General features: G+C 33.3%; 1 protein-coding gene across 2 annotated transcripts; it reads left to right on the plus strand.

Moving 5' to 3' along the window:
- Positions 1–1,547: 1,547 nt before the first annotated feature.
- LOC134250338 (muscarinic acetylcholine receptor M5-like) lies at positions 1,548–23,010 on the plus strand. Of its 2 annotated transcripts, none has more exons than XM_062732701.1 (3): positions 1,548–1,629; positions 7,459–9,692; positions 21,919–23,010. In XM_062732701.1, the coding sequence occupies exons 2-3, from the start codon at positions 7,859–7,861 to the stop codon at positions 22,089–22,091; spliced, it is 2,007 nt and encodes a 668-aa protein (XP_062588685.1). In that variant the 5' UTR covers positions 1,548–1,629; positions 7,459–7,858; the 3' UTR covers positions 22,092–23,010. The 2 variants fall into 2 exon arrangements, with proteins under 2 accessions (XP_062588685.1, XP_062588684.1); XM_062732700.1 differs by lacking the exon at positions 1,548–1,629 and adding an exon at positions 2,995–3,293.
- The last annotated feature ends 606 nt before the right edge of the window (positions 23,011–23,616 follow it).

The following is a 23,616-nucleotide window of genomic DNA, read 5'->3' on the forward strand; positions in this document are numbered from 1 at the left end:
TTTGAAGTATAGCATGGGAGTATGGATTTTGCAATATAGCATATAAATTGATTTTAAGGTAAGATTATATATCTATGTTTTGATTTAAGGAAATGTTCAATAATTACTCGATCCCCCTGTTTTTTAAAGCATTAAACTACTTACGTCGGTTACGTCGGAGAGTCCATTTTCCTGCATTTTTCTCAATATTTCAACATTACAATTTATAGTTTTAATGATCAGTAAAATTAATGTTTTTTCTTCTTGTAAAATCATTGTACAGAATTAGGTCAAACATAAAAGAAAATCCTCTTTTAAAAAAGATTGATTGATTGATTATATGTTGTTTTACTTCCTATTCGATTTTTTTTACTCTTAAGGAGACTACATTATATACGGATGTAGGGCTTCTAATTTAGAAAACATTTACAGCTAAAAGTTCAAAATTAAAAAATAACTCAACGAAAACATAACATTTAAATTTCTATAAAGGTATCAAATAGTGATTTATTTTACATACTGTTTTTTTTTCTCAGTGTTTAAATGTACCAGTAAAATTATATGATGTTGTTCAAAAGCGAAAACGATTACATTTTACATGCATCGTGTTCGATCCAGTTCATAGGAAATGGTTTAATGAATAAAATATTATTAGAACAATCGTTTAACATTGATACTATTTGGAATCGAGGGACGTACCCTGAGACTGGTATCGGGTATTCGAGAACTCAGAAATTATTCATAAATATAAAACCAGGAAGTACGCGGACCCTGAATCCGGGACAGTAATCCGAGAAATGATTACATAATGAGGTACGACAGCTTGATGGAATCAAATTGGAGTCCACTAATGTTTCTATGTGTACCTCACTAAATTGAAGTATCTGGTAGAGAAAAACCTTATTGGATATTGACTAGAAATATAGCATTTTATATCATGTTTCATGAAAATGATGTTTCTTTACGATTTCTATTACATGGATACCTTTTAGATGCCCATAACATTCCACTTTTTAAAAAGAAAAACTATTTAAACATATGATTTATTTGCTTCTGATATCATTTTATTATGTAGTAAATCATAGATTATATTTTTTCATTGCATATAAATAATTTCTTTTTTGCAATTCCTAGTACCTACTGCGACAGTCAAATTCCATGTCAAGCTATGCTATGGTTTTTTTATGAATTACCATACATTAACTGTATTGAATATAAATGACTTTTTGAATAAAAAAAGAACAGGAATCGTATCAAATAAGATTTTAAAGCTGGTGTGGAAAAACTATCCAAGCAATACTTCTATAAATTATTTGCAAGATTTTTTAAATAAGTCATTGAAGTCTTGCACATTTGCATCTAATTTCCATTACTACAGCATGTACAATGTATGCGTTTTCTTCCTCATTCAGATTGACTGTTCTTTTTTCAAAAGTACTACCTCTTTAATTTCAGCGAGTCATAAATTACAAAGTTTTTCCAAAACACTGTCACAGACTTGCGTAATAGAATGATATTTCATAAACTTGAAAACTACTGTCATGTGCAGTGTACAGTTGTTAAGGTGTCCTTTAAAATCTGTTGGCATTAAGATTACGCATCTGCTTTGAATACATCAGTGATTTTGGACATACGCCGTGACCTTCACAGGTAAGGTCACCTAGATAACAAGCTCATCATTTCCGCCTGTGGTATACTCATTGATCTGGTTTGATCTTATCAAATTTATAAAGGTAGATAGGGAATGTTTTCATTTTCCCTAATAATCTTAAAATCTGATCTCGTATACGGATCGACCGGACGTCAGTCAGGCATTTTTCTCGTCATACCTTTCAGCTGTTGGTTACAAACAGCTTCACGTTTTGCCCTTTTGCGACCAAATGGTCTTAAAAATTGTCGATCAGTGGATTCAAAAGTTTTGAGGTTAAATAATTCTGAAAAGACAACCTTTCTTAATTACTCTTACATGAAAACGTTCAATACAAGAAAGAGCAAAGGCGTGTTCGACTGGTCACTCAATTATTTATGGTTGTTTCATATCAAAGCGGCATATTGAATATCGGAGCCGTTTTATGACTATTTTCATTTTCTTCTGATAATGGTCCGTCGCTATAGCTTTTAGATTTATGATTGTAATCTGGCTTGTGCATTTAGCAAGCTTAAAGAAATCGTTTGGTAATATTTGCGTGATAATGAGCCCAATAATAACTCAGCATCGTGTCAGCACAAACCTTTATTAAAAAGATCTAAACAATACTAAAATATTCAATATTCCCGCCTTTTTACAAATGATAATAGAAGGTGAGAGTGGGGGTTAAGCTTACTAAGGTACAAATTGATTTTTTTTTAATTGCAATCTGTTAAATTTTCCCCAAACAGTTCTCATTTTAGGAATGTCTAGCAGTGTTAATTAAGCAAAAGGTCAGTTGATGAACACATATGTAGCCTATAATCACACATAAAACCTAAAAATTTATGTCGCCTTTGTCAGTCATTAAAAAATTAATTGATTTTATTTTTATTCAATGGGTAAAAAAAAAGACCTTGAAAGGTAATCATCGGATAAAAACCACTCAAAAGTGTATCGATTTCTATTAATCAAATTCCAGCTGTTTTTTATCATCATTCATCAACAATAACTAAGCTCTAATTCTGACTATCCATGTATACATAAAAAAATAATATTATATATTATTATTCGATTGTTAAACGTTACATTGATTTTAATATGAAAAAACCGAACGGAGGCGGAACGGTATAATGTTCATTAAAACACATGTATTAATAATTAGTACTCCAAACACTAGCTCTTCCCGGCCTCAATTGGTCGTTGTCACTGCAGTCGATGATCTTATGTAGATATACACAGATATTCTTTTTTGTCTAATTTCCCAGTTGTCCAGTCGATTCTTGTCATTGATCGGCCAGTCAATCGGGTATCAGTATTTGCTTTTTAGATAATCCTGGCTCTCGTGTGGAATACGGAGAACTTTTATTTACCGAGGTGCCTGAAGCGCTCGAAAGTAAGCAGGAGTTGTGGGTTTGTTTTAGTTCCTGTGTTGGCTCTAATTACAACTGTGTGTAAGAAAAAAGTACATTGTTTGAAAAGTGGATTGAAAGGAGACATTTAAAAAGATCCATGCTGTACAAGTAGTGATCTGACAACTTCATGAATTATTTTGTGTGATGTGTTCTTACCGTATTTTAAAAAAATATATTCGATTGGATTAAAATTCTTAAATAATTTTATATTGTTTAGTGAAACGGATAGATCATTCCAATATATGCATAGTTCATGATCAGCCCTGAAAGAGGTTTGTATTATTTCTTCGGGGAAAAGTGGACAAAATTTCATTATCTTAATATACACGCGCAATTAATGACTCAGATTAAGTTGTTGCATTCATTAGTTATATCAAAGGGTAAGGAAAAGTTGTTGACCTCCTGATCAAATAAAACTAAAGCGGCTATTAACGATAGTAAATAAATAAATATTCCTTTTTATCATGCCCTCCAAGCCCAACGTTTTAATCAAATATGCAATCCAAACAACATACTCAGGAGAATTTCCTGTCCATTTCTAACGGAATTGAACATTTATTGTTAATGAATCTGTTGAGGGAAACTTGATTTAGAGTCATTATAGCTCACCTGAGTCAAAAAAGCAGGAATCTCTCTCTTCGAAATCTAAACTTCTTTTAAATATACTTGTATTTATTTAAATCAACTTCTTTTGAAGAATCACTGGACCGATTAATCAGTCAGTCTTTGGTTAATAGTCAAATTAAAGGTCATGGTCAGGTGTCAAGCTTTTCTTCTGTAAAAGATAAAAAGGAACAAACGATCAGCAAAATTCTTCTCTTATACGTACATGCCAGACACAGCAGGTTTCTTACATAAAATTATTCAAACCTTGATCCATGAATTAAGGAAGAAGTTACAGTAGGGATTATTCAAATTATTTTTCTTGAGTGAAGGACGATCCAAGTGCATTTGATTTTTTAAATAGATATGCAAGAATCCTTTTGTGGAGTTGTATTTTGTTGCATATTTTAAATTCAAAGGCTAACTAGTGCTTATTGTAACGGGGACCGTTACAGATGTTCCCCAAACGCTCCCCAACTCCCTTTTGATGCCATATCCCCTGTAAGCTTCATTAAATAAGACAAACTCTATGCATTTAAGACTTTAACAACGTTTACCCAGAAGTGTACCAAGTTCATTCAAATTTTAGCATTGCATGTGCGCATGTGAATGCATGCGCATAACGACCATATGATATTGTCTACAGAATCTATATATTGTAATATACTAAATATTAAAGTATTTAATCCAAAAGTATTTTTAAAAAACGCTCATTCAAGTGTTTTTTTATTTTACTCATTTCACGTGCACGCACGTGCATACATGTTTTGACTATATTTTTTGGTTGAAAAGCAAGGTAGTTATAGCTGTTTAAGATTGCAGCAATGTACATGCTCGTGTAATGTGCATGGTGACCATACCTTCTTGTAGAGGTCCATTATATCTATCTATGTTCCAAATCACATCCTGTTTGGTTGAAAATCAAGGGAGTTATAGCTATTTAAAGTTTAAGCCAATCAGATTGCAGCGCACGTACATGCACGTGTTTTCATGAAAATTGCTATATATCGTGTTGTAGGATATCCTAAACTATGGCTATATTAAAAATTTCAAGGGATTTCGTCAAAAAACAAGAAAGATATAGAGACTTTAGTTTCAGCCAATCAGAGCGAAGTGCACGTGCATGCGCGTGAGATCTTGCAATTTTGACCATGTCATATTGTCTTTGCTTCTAATATATCCTTATATTATGAGTTTCAAAGCATTTCATCAAAAATGTAAAAAGTTACGCCTTTATCAATTAAATCGGTCATTTCACATGTTGCACGTGCACGCTCTTGCAAGCACGTGCGCGCAAAATGACCTTCGTTCCGCAAATCTACATAACATGCCTACTAACCCTAAAAAGGTTTTACCTAAGTCGGATGTGTAGTTTACAAGATCACTGTAAGTACCCAGGAAGAAGAAAAATAATAATAATAATAAGAAACAGAGTAAAAACAATATGTTCCCTAACTTCGTTTGGGGAACATAATTATGTAAGATGAATGATATAAGATCGTGTCATACTTTTCTAATCAAAGAAAAGGTTTACTGTAATGTTTAATTTTCTGTTTTTGTTTTTTTTTATATCTGGGGTTTGTTTGTTTTGTTTTGATTTTTTTTGTTAGATTTTCAAAGCTCAAAGTATGTGTATCGTATTTGAGAAAACAAGTATTCAGCTTATAAATATGGATTTAATATTTTGTGTATTTTATTTATTTTTTCAATGCATATCCAGTTTTTTTTTTATTTTGTGACAAAGAAGGTTTTTTTTATACCTAGGTGTCCATGTTAAGATGGGTTGCTGTAAATTTTTTCTACGACAGTAAAAATAGAATAACCTGAAATAGCTATTAACGATGTTTGTGATTTTTCAGATTTTCATGAAAATCATAGAAAATATTTATATCTAAATTTAGAAAGATCAAATCAAAGAGTGAATAATTAAAGGCCACTCGAATTGTGATATTTTAGCATTAGTTCTATAAGTATTCATTCTGACAATCTTGTCGTCTTCTTGACTTTTGATATCTTCTTGTCCCTAGGTAGAATTGAAAGTTTGCCTTTTTCTGTTCTTATATTCAATTTATCATCGATTCAAATGCTGACTCACGTTTTTCCTACTAATTGTTAGTCCATTATTTACACACTAAATTTATACGACGGATTTTTCTGTTATTTCCCGATCATGACATGGAGCACACGGCTGGTTTGACCAGTCGGCAGGGGATGCTCACTTCTCCATGGCACCTGATCCCAACTCTTATATTTTGGAGGTCATTGTTTGTTTTGTCTCTATTTTGTATTGTTTTATGGTTTGTTGTTTTTTTTAGCTTGAATACCGTTCGTTATCTCCAAATATTCCAGTTCATGAGTTAAGTAAAAACAAAGAATCTTTGTAGCAAAATGCGCGGGGAATTGTAAGTTCAGCTTTTGGATGATAATTATAATGTTTACTCTGTAAAAAGAGGAAATTATAAGTATGCAAGCATGATTACATAATAAAAATCAAGTTTGAGTACAAACTATCAGTATATTTTAAGACTTGAATAAGTTACATTGTTTGCTTTTTATTTGTTAAATTTGTAATAGCCATGTAACAAAAGACAGTGTATACAATTTATGTAATCCTGGTGCCCCTTTCTTTGATTTTTTAAAAAAGAAATTTAATTCAGAAAATGAAAAATGTACAAAGATTTATTTCAAAACATGTATCAAATTTATCTGGCAGTTGTCGTTGGAAATTTTAATTACTCCATGATTGTCTTACTTCTTTTCGAATACACACTGTACTTCAATTCACATTGCCAGACACAGAACCGAGATCCCAGCTGCCTAGCATACTTGCTGGTTACACAAGACGCCAGAAATTAAAATTAAACACCTCCATGTGCTATCTTAGTTAATATATGAATATAAATGTCTTAAGTTCTGTGGATCCCAAAACTTTATTTATAAATCTATTTTTAGCTTGATAAAATAATCAATTAATATCTTTATAAATATACATATAAATTAATTATGTTTCCTACATAGGAGAAATGCTACATGTATGTTAGTGGATTGAAAGTCTATTTTATATCCCTAAAAATGTGTGAAATACGTCCCTTTTAAAACTTTTTTCTTGAAGTTAAACAGACTAAAAAAATAATTGGTTTGATATTTCCAGTAAGAAAAAAAGAGGAATGATTTTGAAAAAAAAATCTTCAAAAGTTCCTACGTTTTTAGCGTAGTACATCTATCAGTCTACAAAGAAACAAACGATTGTTTAATCCTACATTATTAGGAAAATGTTCTAATGTACTTGTAAAACTCCCTAAAGCTTTGAAAATCATTCTTGGAGGGGATAGGGTTTATAGTACTATTTTAATTCTGGGACACATCTCTGTGTTAATTATAAATTTATTGAAGTATTCTACGAGAATAGAAATCAAAAGGTTTCAAGGGAAAATATATTATACTATTCCTATGTTTAGTTTTTACTTCAGCGCTTTTGTTCTATAAGTTTGTTTTACTTCCTCGAAAATTCTATTCAGTTGAAACATGCACATAACATATATAGATCTAAGTGATGTGTTTGATTAATTGACTTTTTTTTGTTGTACCCTAAATATCACTAAAGAGACAAAATAAATTTCAAAAAGAAGAGAATCTGAGTTTTTAGCATCATTCCAATAAGCATATACATGTACATTCTAGCGTCTTTTTCAGATGCTTAATTTCTTGTATTGTCCTAAGTTGTTCCTATATTGATAGCATCGTAAGCTAGTCTTTTGTATAAGGTTTAATTTATATGCACAGTTCATGGACTGCACGTTCAAAATGACTAAGATCGATACTTTTTAATTTCAGACAAAAGATTTCTTTCATAATGAAAGAGACAGAGGAGAGCCATGAAGTATTCGAGAAATTCCGGGATAACGCGAGAACCTAGGACCACAGTTGGAATTCTGACCCTTTCTTATCTTGCGGACTAAGCAGCAATGATTCGGTGCTTAACAATTATGGAAATAGCCATAGAAACGTTTGTTTGAATGAAATTGAGGATAAAGAAATAACTACGTAAAGAATGTTTTGTATTCCATGGAATTTACCTAAGGGAGTCGTTGCAAATTATTCTTTGTAAAATTACCTGTGTGAAATGTGGATCCGAATTTCCTTCCTGTAGGAGGGGGGAAGGCATACGGGTTGTTGTGATTGGGATTTTTTGAAGTATTTAGTACCGTTTTACCTCTTGTAACAAAAATCAGGAATGGGTCTTGAGAATGTGTCATGGGATAACTTAATGGTGTCGACCTCCGAAGCTGTACTTAACAACGAGTGTAATTTTGAAAATTTTTCTCATACACAAATGAACTGTAGTGAAATAGATTTGTTAAATAAGTCGGATAATATTTCTGTGATAGTGTCTCAAAATCTTTCCTTTTTACTTCCAAATTGTTCATTTGGGAATACATCGCTTGTGAATTGTTCAACGGAAAACGTTTTAAATACTGTCACCAAACCTGGAAAGACTCTAGCAGAAATAATCGTAATAGCATCCTTATGTGCGATTCTTTCCATCCTGACTATAGGGGGTAACTTGCTGGTTATAATAGCTTTCAAAATGGATAAACAGCTACAAACAATAAGTAACTACTTTCTGTTAAGTTTAGCTGTTGCGGACATGACGATTGGGTTTGTATCCATGCCTCTGTATTCTGTGTATATTATTATGGGGGAATGGCCCCTGGGCCCAGTATTTTGTGATTTCTGGTTATCCTTGGACTATTTGATGAGTAATGCTTCGGCTGCAAACTTAATGTTGATTAGTTTTGACCGTTACTTCTCTGTCACTAGACCTCTGACTTACCGTGCAAAGCGAACGACTAAGAAGGTCGGAATTATGATTGGATGTGTATGGTTAATATCCTTGCTGTTATGGCCGCCATGGATTTTTGCATGGCCATACATTGAGGGGGTTCGATCTGTTCCAGAAAACGAGTGTTATATTCAGTTTATTTATACAAACATATATGTGACGATAGGGACACATTTTGTTGCTTTTTGGCTTCCTGTTGCACTAATGTGTTTTCTTTATTTTAAAATATATAAAGAAACTGAAAAAAGACAAAAAAGAATGCCAATGCTGTTGGCAACAAAAGACTTCAAGGGATTCAAGAAAAGTTTATCACAGGAACAAAACTTGATGTATTCTCCACGATCCTCGTCTCTAGAACTGGATGACATGTATGAATTAGCAGAAAGCCTGGCCCAAAATGACAGATCGTGTTCTCGTTGGTTTTGCTGTAAAATAGATCGCGATGACGACTGCGATGAGCTGAGTAGCAGTGACCAAGCTTTGCCTTTGAGCTTAGAAGTTGAGTCGACAGGCAGACCAGCGCAACCATCTAAACACGCCAATGGTTGCCACCGAAATGGGGGGCCTTCTCGCTCAAATGGATTCGTTATTCCGCTAATTGCGATGGGTTCGAGTCGAGCGTCCTCTGCCATCACTTCTCCGGAATCATTAACCAAAACGTCAAGTGCGAACACAGATTTATCGGCGATGACCAATGAATGTCAAAGTCCACTTCTCGATGATACTGATGAACTCTACACTATTGTCATTAATATCCCTAGGGAGGAATCAATTAACATAACCCCTAGTCCATCCATTCAGATGACTGCAGACACGCAAGAAGTCAATCAAAAATACAAATTGGGACCAAATCGGAAATCTGATTATGAACTTGAAAAAATTTCGGAGGAAGTAATAGAGCGTATATCCGCCGAGGAAGGGTTAGTGTCGAGTAGTGAGTCTATTCCATTACCGAAAGGAACCCCGGCGCTGGGACGACGGACTAGGTACACGGACGCTAATAGAACTGCTCAGCAGGCAAAAATTGCTAAACAAGCTGCACTCAAAGTAAAACAACAACAAAGAGCTAGAAAGAAACGAACTGAACGAAAACAAGATAAGAAAGCTGCCAAAACCCTGAGCGCCATTTTATTTGCTTTTATCATTACATGGTTACCATATCACGTTGCAACGTTGGTAGAGGTTTCGTGTCCAGGTTGCGTTCCTATGACCCTTTACACCTTTGGTGAGTACTAACAACCGACCTTAACGTGGTTATAGTTCCCCTTTATTTAAAAAAAAACGTGTTTAAGGGTTTCGTGACCGCTCCTTTGTTCCATAAAATTTCTTTGGCAATCAGGAAAATTATAAAGCATTATTAATGAACCTGGCATTATTATCTTTAATTTATCGACCTACTCATGTAAAAATCAATTCTATTCGTAGAAAATTGTAAAATAGGGCAAATGCCACACAATGTGTAATTTATGGGAGAAACCCCGATTTAGCTTAAAATGTGTAAATATATTGAATTCCAATCTCAAGCATTCAATTAATTGCCTTTGCTATATTTCTCCTTTTTTATAACAGACATGTTTAAATAAGGACAATTGTGTTCGATTAGTCCTGACGTCTGCTCCCTGTTATAAACCCTCGACCTGAATAACCGTCATACGAACCAATTATGTTTCTTTTTCGAGAAGGGGGTGGGTGAGGGGGTTAGCAAAATTAACTTTAAAGGGAAAAAATCCGTGATAAATATACTTATGTGTTGGCAATACTTTAGAACGTGCAAATTGTTCTTTTATTACATAATTTTATATGGGTATCATTATGTCTTTAAATACAATCGAGCTGTGTATCCTTTTATTATTAAATCTATTAAACTGTAATTCATAAGTCGAGGTAAGAGTATAATATGACTATGTTCTTATGATCAATTAAATTGTTATTTAAAAGATAAAACAATGCACTATACAAATATTTAATTCTGATTTTTGAAGAAAAAAATGGTGACAAAAACAAAACAAAACCAACAAAATTGAGAGTAACCCAAGCATTTGTATTACGAAATATGAGATGTGCATGTAAATATAAACTTTAATTTTTCTATAGAGAGTGAGGTAGTAAGATAGCTATGGATCCAAAAATATTGGAAGTTCCTCCCCCCACCTGTTTATTCTATGTTCGTTAAACACAAAAAAATAGCTACACATTGAATATTTATTATTTAAATAACGTAAGGAATCTTAAAAGACTTTTATGGCAATATCTATTTTTAGTCAAAAGTTTAAAATTTCATGAGCAATTATCAGGAATGCGGGCTAATCCTAAATTAGACTTTCTGTGAGGTGTGAAGTTGCAGATTATGTCTTTTTCTTCTCCTTCTTCTCAAGTGATTTTTAAGGCTGATTCAAAGTGCCATCAAAGTGTCTTTCATCTCACGCTATAACACATGCAGACGTCAAACTCGCCAGGAGAAATTGACAAGTTACCCGTTTTATGGTGTAGTCTGATTGCTATTACTGTATTACTGCGCTTCTACTGTCAGGAAAATTAATTCTTTAAGAAAGTTATTATCTTAAGGAAGCAACATACTCCTGAATGGGGGCCTAAGTTAGGTAATAAAAATGACGCTTTTAGCCACTCCAGGATATATAATGAAGTAATGGACGTACAGGGCGGGATTAATTATTCCGTTAACAAATTCATCTCCGAAACGAAGTTTGTACCCCTCTATTAAAGAACTTTTAAAGAAAACGGAAGAAAAAAGGATAATCTTTTCGGTCTACAATTTTATTATAACCCATAAAGGATTAAACGAATTTACTGCGTGCGATTGACCTGCAATGAGAAACAAAGATTCTATAACCAGAGCGAGTTAGTAACCGGTTTTTCTTATGCTTGACTTCCTCATTTTTTGATGATAAAGAGACAGTTGGTTTGCTGAGTGTATCTTGAAATGTATAAAAATCGAGAAGGAGAGTTTGAGAGAACCTGTTATTACTAACAAGAGTTGGTTATAGGACCTGTTTCTTCATGATACAAACATGAACTTGTACGTTCAGATATAGCAGAATCGTTCAGTTGATTGTTTTTCGACATTATATAATGTTATTCACGGAATACATGTATTTTTTTTCTTAAGATCTAAAAATGTTTAAATGAAATAGCTCAATAAAGAGTATTGTTAAACACGTCAAGAAGTTATCCTTATGGCTCACCTTAGAGTAAACGAGCACGCATCCGAAAGGTCCCATAAGCGCAACTGTGGCGTTTAACAAGCAGTTAAACAGTACACTCCACTCTAGCTCTGTTCATACAGTGAAAAAATTACTCGTGTATATTGAGTGCAAAAGTAAATTTGCTTGGCATTCACCTAAGGAATAAGATACTTTGAACTATACCATTTAAGATAATGTTCCAAATATTGTCCATTTACATGTACATAATGGCTTCAATGAGGCTTGTTTCTTCATGGAGAAATAGAATGCTACAATCATGTTTTCACTTTAATTCAAAAACAGCTTCTTGTCGAGAGGAGTCGAGTAACGTCATAAAGTATAACTAGTGCTAATTGTAACGGGGACCGTTACAGATGTTCCCCAAACGCTCCCCAACTCTCTTTTTGTGCCATATTACCTGTAAGCTTCATTAAATAAGACAAACTCTATGTTTTTGAGACTTTAACATTTACCTGGAAGTGTACGAAGTTCATTCAAATTTTAGCATTGCATGCGTGCGCATGCGAATGCCTGTGCGTAATGACCATATCATTTTGTCTACACAATCCATATATTTTGATAAACTAAAAATTAAAGTATTTAATCCAAAAGTAATAAAAATACGCTCATTCAAGTGTATTTTTGACTTTATTCATTTCACGTGCACGCACGTGCATACATGAGCACGGTGACCATACCTTCTTGTAGAAGATTATTACATCTATCTATGTTCTAAATCCCACCCCATATGGTTGAAAACCAAGGGCGTTATACCTGTTAAAAGTTTCAGCCAATTAGATTGCAGCGCACGTACATGCACGTGCGCATGTGCATGGTAACCATACCTTTCTTGTAGTAGTCCATTATATCTATCTATGTTCCAAATCCCATCCTGTTTGGTTGGAAACCAAGGGAGTTATAGATGTTTAAAGTTTCAGCCAATCAGATTGCAGTGCACGTACATGCACGTGTATCCATGTGCATGGTGACCATACCTTCTTGTAGTAGTTCATAATATCTATCTATATTTCAAATCCCATCGTCTTTGGTTGAAATCCAAATGAGTTATAGCTATTTAAAGTTTAAGCCAATCAGATTGCAGAGCACGTGCATGCACGTGTTTTCATGATAATTGCTATATATCATATTGTAGGATATCCTAATGCATGGCTATAATCAAAATTTCAATGCATTTCGTCAAAAGACAAAAAAGATATTGAGATTTTTGTTTCAGCCAATCAGAGTGCAGCGCACGTGCATGCGCGTGAGATCTTGCTATTTTGACCATGTCATATTGTCTATACTTCTAATGTATCCTTATATTATGAGTTCTAAAGCATTTCATCAAAAATTTAAAAAGTTACATCTATATCAATGTAATCGGTCATTTATCATGTTGCACGTGCGCGCTCTTGCAAGCACGTGCGCGCAAAATGACCTTCGTTCCGCAAATCTACATTACATGTCTACTGACCCTAAAAACATTTCACCTTAGTCTGATGTGTAGTTTACAAGATCACTCGCGGACAAAATTTTCCCAGGAAGAAAAATAAGAATAACTAGGGCTAATTGTAACGGGAACCGTTACAGATGTTCCCCAAACGCTCCCCAACTCCCTTTTCTTCCATATTCTCAGAAAGTTACATTAAATACGAAAAACGCGATACATTTTAGACTTTAACAAAGTTAAATCCAAAAGTATTTAGTTTCAGCATTGCACGCATGCGCATTTGAATGCATGTGGTAATGACCATATCATTTTGTCTACATGATTTATATATTTTAATATACTAAATATTACAGCATTTAATCTAAAAATATGTTTAATCTAGTGTATTTGTAATTTTACTCATTTCACGTGCACGCACGTGTATGCATGTGCATGATGACCATACCCTTTTGTAGGAGTCTATTATGTCTATCTATGTTCTGAATCCCGTCCCGTTTGGTTGAAAACCAAGGGAGTTATAGCCATTAAAAATTTAAGCCAATCAGATTGAAGCGCACGTGTATGCGCGTGATTTTATGAAAATTATTATATATCATATTTTAGGATATCCTAAAGCATGCCTATGTTTTAAATTTCAAAGGATTTCGTCAAATAACAAAAAAGATATTGAGAATATTGTTTCAGCCAATCAGAGCGAAGCGCACGTTAATGCACGTGCAAGCATGTTCATGATGACAATATCTTCTTCTAGGAGTCCATAATGTCTGTCTATGATCTAAATCCCATGCTGTTTGGTTGAAAAACAAGGGAGTTATAGCCATTTAAAGTTTAAGCCAATCAGATTGCAGCGCACGTGCATGCACGTGCTTTCATGACAATTATTATATATCATATTATAGGGCATCCTAAAGTATGCCTATGTTTTAAATTTCAAAGCATTTCCTCGATAAACAGAAAAGATATTGAGATTTTTGTTCCAGCCAATCAGAACGAAGCGCACGTGCATGCGCGTGAGTTGGTGCTAATTTGACAGTGTCACATTATCTACACTATTAATATATCTTTATATAATGAGTTTCAAATCATTCCATCAAAAAATGTAAAAGTTATAACTATATTAAGTATATCAGTCATTTCACTCACTTCACGCGCACACACGTGCAGGCGTATGCGCGCAAAATGACCTTCGTTCCGCACACCTACACTACACACCTATTAACCCTAAAAAGGTTTTAGCTCGGTTGTGTGAACAGTTTCTGAGAACACTCGCGGACAAAAAAGTCCGGAGAAGAAATAAGAAGAAAAAAGAATAATAATAAGAAACAGAGTAAAAACAATATGTTCCCCAACTTCGTTTGGGGAACATAATAATAACTAGTGCTAATTGTAACGGGGACCGTTACAGATGTTCCCCAAACGCTCCCCAACTCCCTTTTGGTGCCATATTCCCTGTAAGCTTCATTAAATAAGACAAACTCGATGCATTTGAGACTTTAATAACGTTTACTCAGAAGTGTACAAAGTTCATTCAAATTTTGCGTGCGCATGTGAATGCATGTGCGTAATGACCATATCATCTTGTCTACACAATCTATATATTTTTATATACTAAATATTAAAGCATTTAATCCAAAAGTATTAAAAAGATATGCTCATTCAAGTGCTTTTTTGATTTTGCTCATTTCACGTGCACGCACGTGCATACATAAGCATGGTGACCATATCGTCTTGTAGATGTCCGTTACATCTATCTATGTTCTAAATCCCACCCCATTTGGTTGAAAACCAAGGGAGTTATAGCTGTTTAAAATTTCAGCCAATCAGATTGCAGTGCACGTACATGCACGTGTATGCATGTGCATGGTGACCATATTTTCTTGTAGTAGTCCAGTATATCTATCTATGTTCCAAATCCCATCCTGTTTGGTTGAAAATCAAGGGAGTTATAGCTATTTAAAGTTTCAGCCAATCGGATTGCAGCGCACGTGCATGCACGTGTTTTCATGATAATTGCTATATATCTTGTTGTAGGATATCCTAATGCATGGCTATTTTCAAAATTTCAAAGGATTTCGTCAAAAAATAAGAAAGATATTGAGACTTTAGTTTCAGCCAATCAGAGCAAAGCGCACGTGCATGCGCGTGAGATCTTGCTATTTTGACCATGTCATATTGTCTATGCTTCTAATATATCCTTATATTTTAAGTTTCAAAGCATTTCATCAAAAATTAAAAAAGTTACGCCTATATCAATTAAATTGGTCATTTCACATGTTGCACGTGCACGCTCTTGCAAGCACGTGCGCGCAAAATGACCTTCGTTCCGCAAATCTACATAACATGTCTACTGACCCTAAAAACATTTCACCTTAGTCGGATGTATAGTTTACGAGATCATTCCCGGACAAAAAAGTACCCAGGAAGAAGAAGAAGAAGAAGAAGAAGAAGAAAAATAACTAGATTCGTTCTTGTTGCTGGGGCAACAAGTAGGTCTTCCGACCGACTTCTATTTTTCAATCTTTGCTGTGTCATCCCATGGAATAGATTTCATAAAGTATTTTTTTCGTTTACGTTCATTTACAGTAGGTTCTCAACACAGATCGTGATTGTTCCAGGTATTTCACAAAATATCTCCAAATATAGCTTTTAAAAATCGACAAAATCTTTCAAACATGTTATAAAAGAGTGAAAAGTAATTTGCATCTGAAAAAAGACAAAAACAAAGAAAAAATTTGGGGAACGCCCCGAGCGGGATTCGAACCCCCGACAGTAAGACAAATTTTGGATCGGTCATATCTTTGCAATAAACGCACGCATGAAGAAAATGGAAACATATATAGATATCTTTGAAGACGCTCTATAAACCCTGTAAATTCAAAAGAAAAATATTGAAAAACAAAAAAGTTGAAAAATTAGACTTTTTGAATTCACTTCCGTTTGCGACCGGAAGTCAAAACGACGAAAAATGAAGGTCGATCAACACATCTACAATCGATGTTCTATCACCTCAGCAAGTTTCAGTTTCATATCTTTTGCCGTTCTCGAGAATTTTTTGCGACAAAATTCCATTTAAAAAATACAAATTTCCCCAAAAATCGCGAACAGACAAAAATTTCAAAAAAGTGAGGGACACCCCTGGAGATATTTACAAGATGCATCATCCCTGAAAAAATCGTTAAAATTCGTCAACGCATAGCTGAGATATGACCTGTACTATGAAAAGTGGAATAATAATAAATAAAAAACAGAAGGAAAACAATAAGGTCTTCCGAAGGAAGTCGGAAGACCTTAATAATAATAAGAAACAGAGTAAAAACAATATGTTCCCCAACCTCGTTTGGGGAACATAATAAAAAACCGAGTAAAAACAATATGTTCCCAAACTTCGTTTGGGGAACATAACTAGGTAGTGCAGAAATCAATGTTGTTTAAATCATGGCCCCTACCACGGGAAGGTGGGGGCAACAATACGGGTTTTAATTTTAACATTGGAATGCAAGTATATGGGAAATCTTCAAAATCTTAAGGACCGCATGAAAATTTAAAGTCAAATTAATACGGAATGAAATATGTTTATATGCTCGAAGTCCGTCAGGTGGGATCGTGTGTCATGATGGAGTGATCATCTCCTTCCGACCGGTCACACCCGCTGAGCTCTTTGTTATGATCGAAAAAAGCGAAAAAAAAATGGAATAACAATTAGTATGAACAATGTCAGTCAGCTTTTTGCTCGATGACAGGTTTTATTTGCTGGCTAGGCTACTGTATCGACAAATAAACTTCAACCGAGACTGGTGATATTTTTGTTTCATCAACCTATTTGCTAATAGCTTGCCTCTGTTTAGAAATTTTTAATACCTAGAGCATGCTTTCGCGTATCGGATCAACTGCCAGACATATACCCTATGAGGATTGAGGAAGTACCATGGGGTAGTTCAGATTAAAGGTTGGTCATTTCATAGGCCCAGAGATAGTATAAACAGGAGATCAATGTTTCCCATGGTAGTCTTTTGTAGAAAAAAAAATTAAAAAATAACTTCTGATGAAGAACAGCATAGTTTGATTAGTCCCTCAATTATACTAGCGTATAAGAATACCGCTTGACATCACATTTTAATTTGTACAATTTAGTGCATATTTGAGGTAAAATAGTCTTTTTATCCCATATACTCGTATACTTAATTGTAAAAATTTACAGTTTATAAAGTATAAATTACCCAAACCCAGATTACACCGTATTTTTTTCTTAGCTAATGAGTTCATTTCTTAAATATTTCGAATTTATTATTTTTAAAATCCTTTTTTCAGAAATTAAGTGAAAGCTTTTCTGAGAGTATCAGAGCAACCCTAAATCATACTTAATGCGAACAGTTCCAAGTTAGATTCGATTTTATGGACCTGGGTATAAAATTTGATTAAATTCGAAGTGACTTTTGGGGACTGGTGGGTCTCAGAGGAAGATAATTTAAACCTTAAATTAGAATGTACATTTGTATTAAAATGGAAAAAGACCTTATTTGAACGCTAGGTCATCCCAACTCAATATAACAATTTTTTTCATCATAATGTATTTGACGGTTCAATCATGGTGGGAAAAAATGACATTTTTATCCCTTATGAAGACAAACAAAAAATTACTTTCACTCTAAAAAAAGTTTTACTTGTTGTTTTTAAAATAAGATATTAGATTAAGAAAAACTAGTAATTATTAGTAATCCATTTAGTCAGAATAGCAAGTAAATGACTATCATGGTTAGTAATTGTAAACATAATTAGTAATAAGGATGAATTCATTTACTTATAAAATGATTTACTAAGTATCAATACTCAATAGGAATTCTATTACTAAATGAACTACTCATTTTTAGTAAATTATTATTACTTAATTTAGAGATAATATGCTTTCTATTTACTACATTTTATGAATTATTACTAAGTAAATGTAATTCTGAAATTAATTAAAATCTAGAATATTATTACTTAAGTGAATGCTAAGTAAATGAAATACTTATCATATTTACTAAAATCGACATTATTTACAAGAAAAACTGCAAAGTATCGTCCCTCTGATAAAGGAGATACATGTAACTATGAAATACAAAATGTAGACTTATCACAGTTTTCTTGATCATAGTGTCCTAATTGAGCTTTCTGAGTAGTCAATTAGATGAAATCTACTTGGAATGGTAACAATACTTTCTATTTCTTTTGCCAATTTTTTTGTAATTGTTTTATTATATTTAACAATAAAACATTTAATTCCAACATCAAAAGCCTTATAAATTGAATAAGTTGTCTCTTTTTAAGGACCAGTTTAAAAATGGTTTAAAGTTTCAAGTACTTAATACAGCATTTTAATTAGTATGACTTTTTTTTTTACATGAAGGAATACTTAGGAGGAAGATAACTCCTCCTCATAGACAATTAATATGGAAGCCAAAATTATATATAACATTTCAAGAATTCAATCCTGATAGTGATTAGACTACCATTTTTAAGTAATTATTTGTATTGAAACTGCTCTGAATTCTCCTTGATTCAGTAAATAGATTAGCGTTTTAAGTAAAACAATTAAATACAATTTAAACAAGATGTGTTTGGGAAACAATGATGCCCCTCGTATGGCAACATAGCAAAGGTTAAACTTTTCTTATATGCAAATTCAATATATTGGTATTTCTTGATATCTCAAAGGTCAAGGTCAAATGGTCAATGTTATTGGTATCTAATGAAAGGTCCTGCCACAAAAAATTCATATCTGAAATATGAAAGCACTAGCCCTAACCTTTCAAAAGTTATGGTCAAGGCTACCAATTTTGAAATGTAGATCAAACTCCAAGGTCAAGGACAAAGGATCAGATTTGGTGGTACCCAAAGAAATGTCTTGTCACAAGGATGAAATTTGTAAAGTATGAATGCACTAACCCTAACCCTTTTAAAGTTAAAGTCAATGTTTGCTTTTTAAAAGTGGGTCAAACTCCACGGTCAATGTCAAAGGGTCAAAGTTCTTGGTATCCAATGACTGGTCTTCTCACAGGAATTACATATATGTAAGTATGAAAGCCCTATCCTTATCGTTCAAAAGTAATGGCCAAGGTTAAAGTTTTTTCACAAGGATTGAAATCTCCAAGGTCAAAGTCAAATGGTCAAGGTTATTGGTATCCAATGAAAGGTCTTTCAACAAAAAATATATGTGAAGTATTAATGTCCTGGTATTTACTGTTGAAAAGATATGGCTAAAGAAAAAGTTTGGAATTTGTAAAAGTGGGTCAAACTCCAAGGTCAAGGTCAAAAGTACAAATTTGGCGATACTCAAAGAAAGGTCTTGTCAAAAGGAATGGATATGTGAAATATACAAGTCATAGCTCCGCTAAATCAAAAGTTATAGGCAAGGTTAAATTTTTTGCGGAAAAACAGACAAACAGAGAGACAGACAGACAGACGGACACGACAAAAACTATATACTCCCGAAACTTTGTTTATGGGGTCAAAAAAATATTAGCTATATATAGTAAATAGTGGTTAAATCTAAGTATAGGCCAAGTAATGTTATTACTTATATACACAAATTTAAGTAAATATAAATTACTAAGTAAAACTTTTTAGTGTTTAAGTAAACCAATTCTTTAAAATACAAAAATCAAGTAAAACATTTGAATTTAGTAATTGCCATATATTTAAGTAATTGATTTAAAATTTTAAGTAAATGCTTAGTAATTATCTTTTACTTATCTTTGTTATTTCAAGTAAAAAATGACTACTAAGTAAAACTTTTTTAAGAGTGTTTAGTATAGTTTTCACTTAAATCATATATTCGTATTTTCTTCTAAACATTCAGATATTTACAGCTCTATCGTTTATGTTTTGCAAGTATACTGAGAAACCAGAGGTTAGTGTGATTTTTTAGTAAATGGCATTTATTCCTTTCCTAAATATATTTATAAAATCAGATTACGTTAAGCAAAAGACCCAATACCTATACATGAAAGGAAGAAATCACTTGCTGTGGCCTTGAACACGACATTTAGATATATCTAAGACGTATATTAATAAACAATGGTTACTTTAATTCATACGTTTACTTGATAAATTCCAGTGAGTTTGAAATAAAAGATACCCCAGAGTCTAACACAATCTGTTCTTCATATTTATACATTTTAATATACAAAGACCTTAATGACAATCTAACAGTAAAACTTTATGATAATCGTTATAATTTGAACTTTTCTATCGTCAAGTCCCGCATACTCATGTATCAAAATACCTTTATCACTTGCATATATATGGGGGTTATGTTTTGTTGAATCGATACGAAAGAGCATACTCTATACTAAAACGACGCAAGCTACTGATGAAACAAGGATATCGACAATCTTGATAAAGTCAGCATTTTGCAACTAGTATTGGGTACATGTAGATGCGATGGCCAATTCAGCAGATACAAACTGTCATTAAGTCGATTGCTGACTGGTTTTGTTTTTTCATATTTGTTTGGCCATTACTCATACACAGTTGTTTTTTTTTTTCGTTTGCCCGACTATGCCAAGGAGCATGCACGCAGGGGATGCTTACTTCTCCATTCCATATGATCCCGCTTCTGATGGTTTTAGAGCTCCGTTTTCGCCCTGTTCCTGATTTGTGTTTTTCCTTTAGACTTTTAAGCCCTGTTGTTTGTTATCTCCATATTTCATTCTAGAGTGTCTGAGTTTAGCCAAACAGAAAGCTAATAATCAAATGAATCAATATACATGCAATTAATGATATAAGAAATGTGAATGTTAACTTTAAAGCTACACTTAACTGCGTTACTTCAACTAACTTAAACTTGTACATGTTCTTTGCTGTAAATCGATCTTGATAATGTGAAAATTGGTAATATTATGGCTACCATCTTATTAAAGGCATGGAAATCTCCGTTAAATCGGCTAGGTGAGTTGCCGGTAATGGAAGCCTTATTATCCCTTATGTAACTTGTGACAAATAAAATGTCTTTACATAAGACCTATATAGATCGGGCACGTCGTACATGCGTCACGACATTTGTACCACGCACGTCACTAGAGTTTTCTCTTTATAAAGATATCACAGGACTATTATTTTCTTCTTATCAATCAAATAATATATTTGTTATCTAAATACTTTTGACAGTGATATAATTAGTGTGCAGCTTGATTTTGATCAGTTCACGGTCCCCAATATCATGTTGTCAATAGTCCAAGGAACACAAAAGATGAAAATTGAGAACGTATTGATATTTTTGAACTACAAAACAAATAGTTCTTTGTTACGAATTATTTCATTTTTAGAAACAATTAAATATCAGAATTTGTTCTGCATCAGTCTTCATCAGTCTGGAGACCGAATCATTATCATTTATTTGACAAATTAATACATTTACGAGTATAAGTTATCTGGGGTAGGAGTATACGTGTATGATTGAAGATGAACAAAGTAACAATTTCCTGCACTAGTTTCATTACTGTCATAGTACGTTACGTGGGTTTTCATTTTTGAAAACAGAAATTGCGAAATCATAGATTCCAATTAAACATATTTATTGATATACATCAAACAAAACATGTAAACGTGTTTACTTCGGGAATTCCAAAAAGAGTTGAAGTTAGAAAAGACAGATCCTTACCCTATCAATTTTATCAAAAAATTATTTGTATTAAGATTAAGTCGTTTATTATTTTGTATTACATAACATTTCTTTTAAAGTGTTAAAATTTATGTATATATGTACCATCCATTGAATTTAACTTAATCTCACGCGGTGTTTCTAATGCTTTTTTCAGCTTACTGGTTTTGTTACATAAACAGTACTATCAATCCAGTGTGCTACGCACTTTGCAATGCTAACTTCAGAAAGACTTTCTGGAAGATTCTAACTTGCCGTTGTGCGCGCAATCGGACGTTGATGCAGCGTCGCATGACGTCAATATATTCATTTGGTGCTACGAACAGATGACACGCAGCTGGGTTGGACCGGGATATTTGAACACCCACGACGTGTGGGAGAGATGTGAACTGTGATGGCATTTGATACCTGTATTCCAAAAAGGAAGAATGTTTTGTAAAATGTGTATGAGCCAAAGGAAACATATGTTGTAATGGTCGAAGATGATATCAAACTATGACAGATTCCATTGTATTTATTGTTGAACGCACAATCCAAATCAATCTGCTTTGTTTGTTTTAATTTTGCATTGCCTTCTTATTCTTATGTCGGAACTTCTCTAGACTGTGATAATTTGCATGCAATTAAAACTTATCTTTTCGACTTGTTAAAAAAGTTATCATGTATATGAACATTTATAACAGCGTATACTACTGGGATCAGCATTTCGGCTTTTAATTTATCAATCTGTGACAGAACAGTTCTTCCTTATGTCGTAACAAAAATAGGCATTTGTATAGAGATATTCACAGAAATCAAAAGAAACCTCTCCTTCCAAAAATATAATCAAGATAAAAAATCAGGCTTATACTTGTACTTGCGCTATTAAGTGAGTATCATTTGCAAGAATTTCATTCGAGTTTCTTATGATAGACCTAACCAACCCCTACGGGCCCGGTGATTGGTTCATTTTTTTTTTAAATATACTTGATTAAAAAACTACAAATTACAATATTAGGTTACAGCATTATGTGAGCTTTTTTGCAATTCTCGGCCACAACAACAAAAAATATCGACCTTAAAATTTGGGATCAATGGACGAGTTTATAATTACAGGTTACTGATTTCTAATATATGTTGTTAGCAATTTCTTCTTGATTTTCTTTATATGATGGAATCTTGTAACAATCATTTTGTTGATAATAATGGTTGTACGCTACTACTTATACGGTGTACGTTTAATAAATAATGCTGCATTGTAACTTAAAAAGTTGTGTTTCTTTTTTCTTTTTAACAAAGAAGGGGTTATCTTGAATATGTATCGGTAAACCCACGTTTAATAAATTAATCATGTGGCCTCTTTTAATTAATGAAAGTATCTGTGTTTTGCATTGATCCGTTCCTGGAAATTGAATCTCGGAACCAAAATCTGAAAGCTCATTTAATCATGACTTGCTAATAATATAAAACTGATAATCCGGTCATACATCGGATAATAAGGCTGTAGGGTTTATATATTGAATAATCCAAAGGCAGTGGGACTTTTTCGGTTTCTTTTTTCAATCGTCAATCAAAAGCTAATAACTTCAGAATTTGTCATACTCTTGATATGTAATATCCCGTGGGTCTTTCATCTATTAGTACAGAAGCATGTTACAGGACATGCATATAACGACCAGGTTTCCACTTGAAACAAATTTACGATGTTGTGAGGGGATGTGGCTTCTGGGGGTATTTACACATGAACTCTTAAACATAATATGACGTATTTCAGGCAAAGAAAACAATTTTGAAATCAAATAGTTTTTTATGACTAAGTTTCAATCGCCAGATATAAAGGGAAGTGTATCACGTATAGTGCATGTTTGTTAACAGT

This window comes from Saccostrea cucullata, unplaced genomic scaffold, assembly GCF_032062105.1.
Source record: "Saccostrea cucullata isolate Sc308-1 unplaced genomic scaffold, CSIRO_AGI_Scuc_v1 ctg1727, whole genome shotgun sequence".
NCBI lineage: Eukaryota > Metazoa > Mollusca > Bivalvia > Ostreida > Ostreidae > Saccostrea > Saccostrea cuccullata.

Excerpts from the sequence above, each read along its gene's own strand:
- LOC134250338 (XM_062732701.1), top strand. The coding sequence starts at position 7,859 with ATGGGTCTTGAGAATGTGTCATGGGATAACTTAATGGTGTCGACCTCC. Across the intron at positions 9,693-21,918 it reads TATGACCCTTTACACCTTTG|CTTACTGGTTTTGTTACATA; the intron begins GTGAGTACTAAC and ends TGCTTTTTTCAG.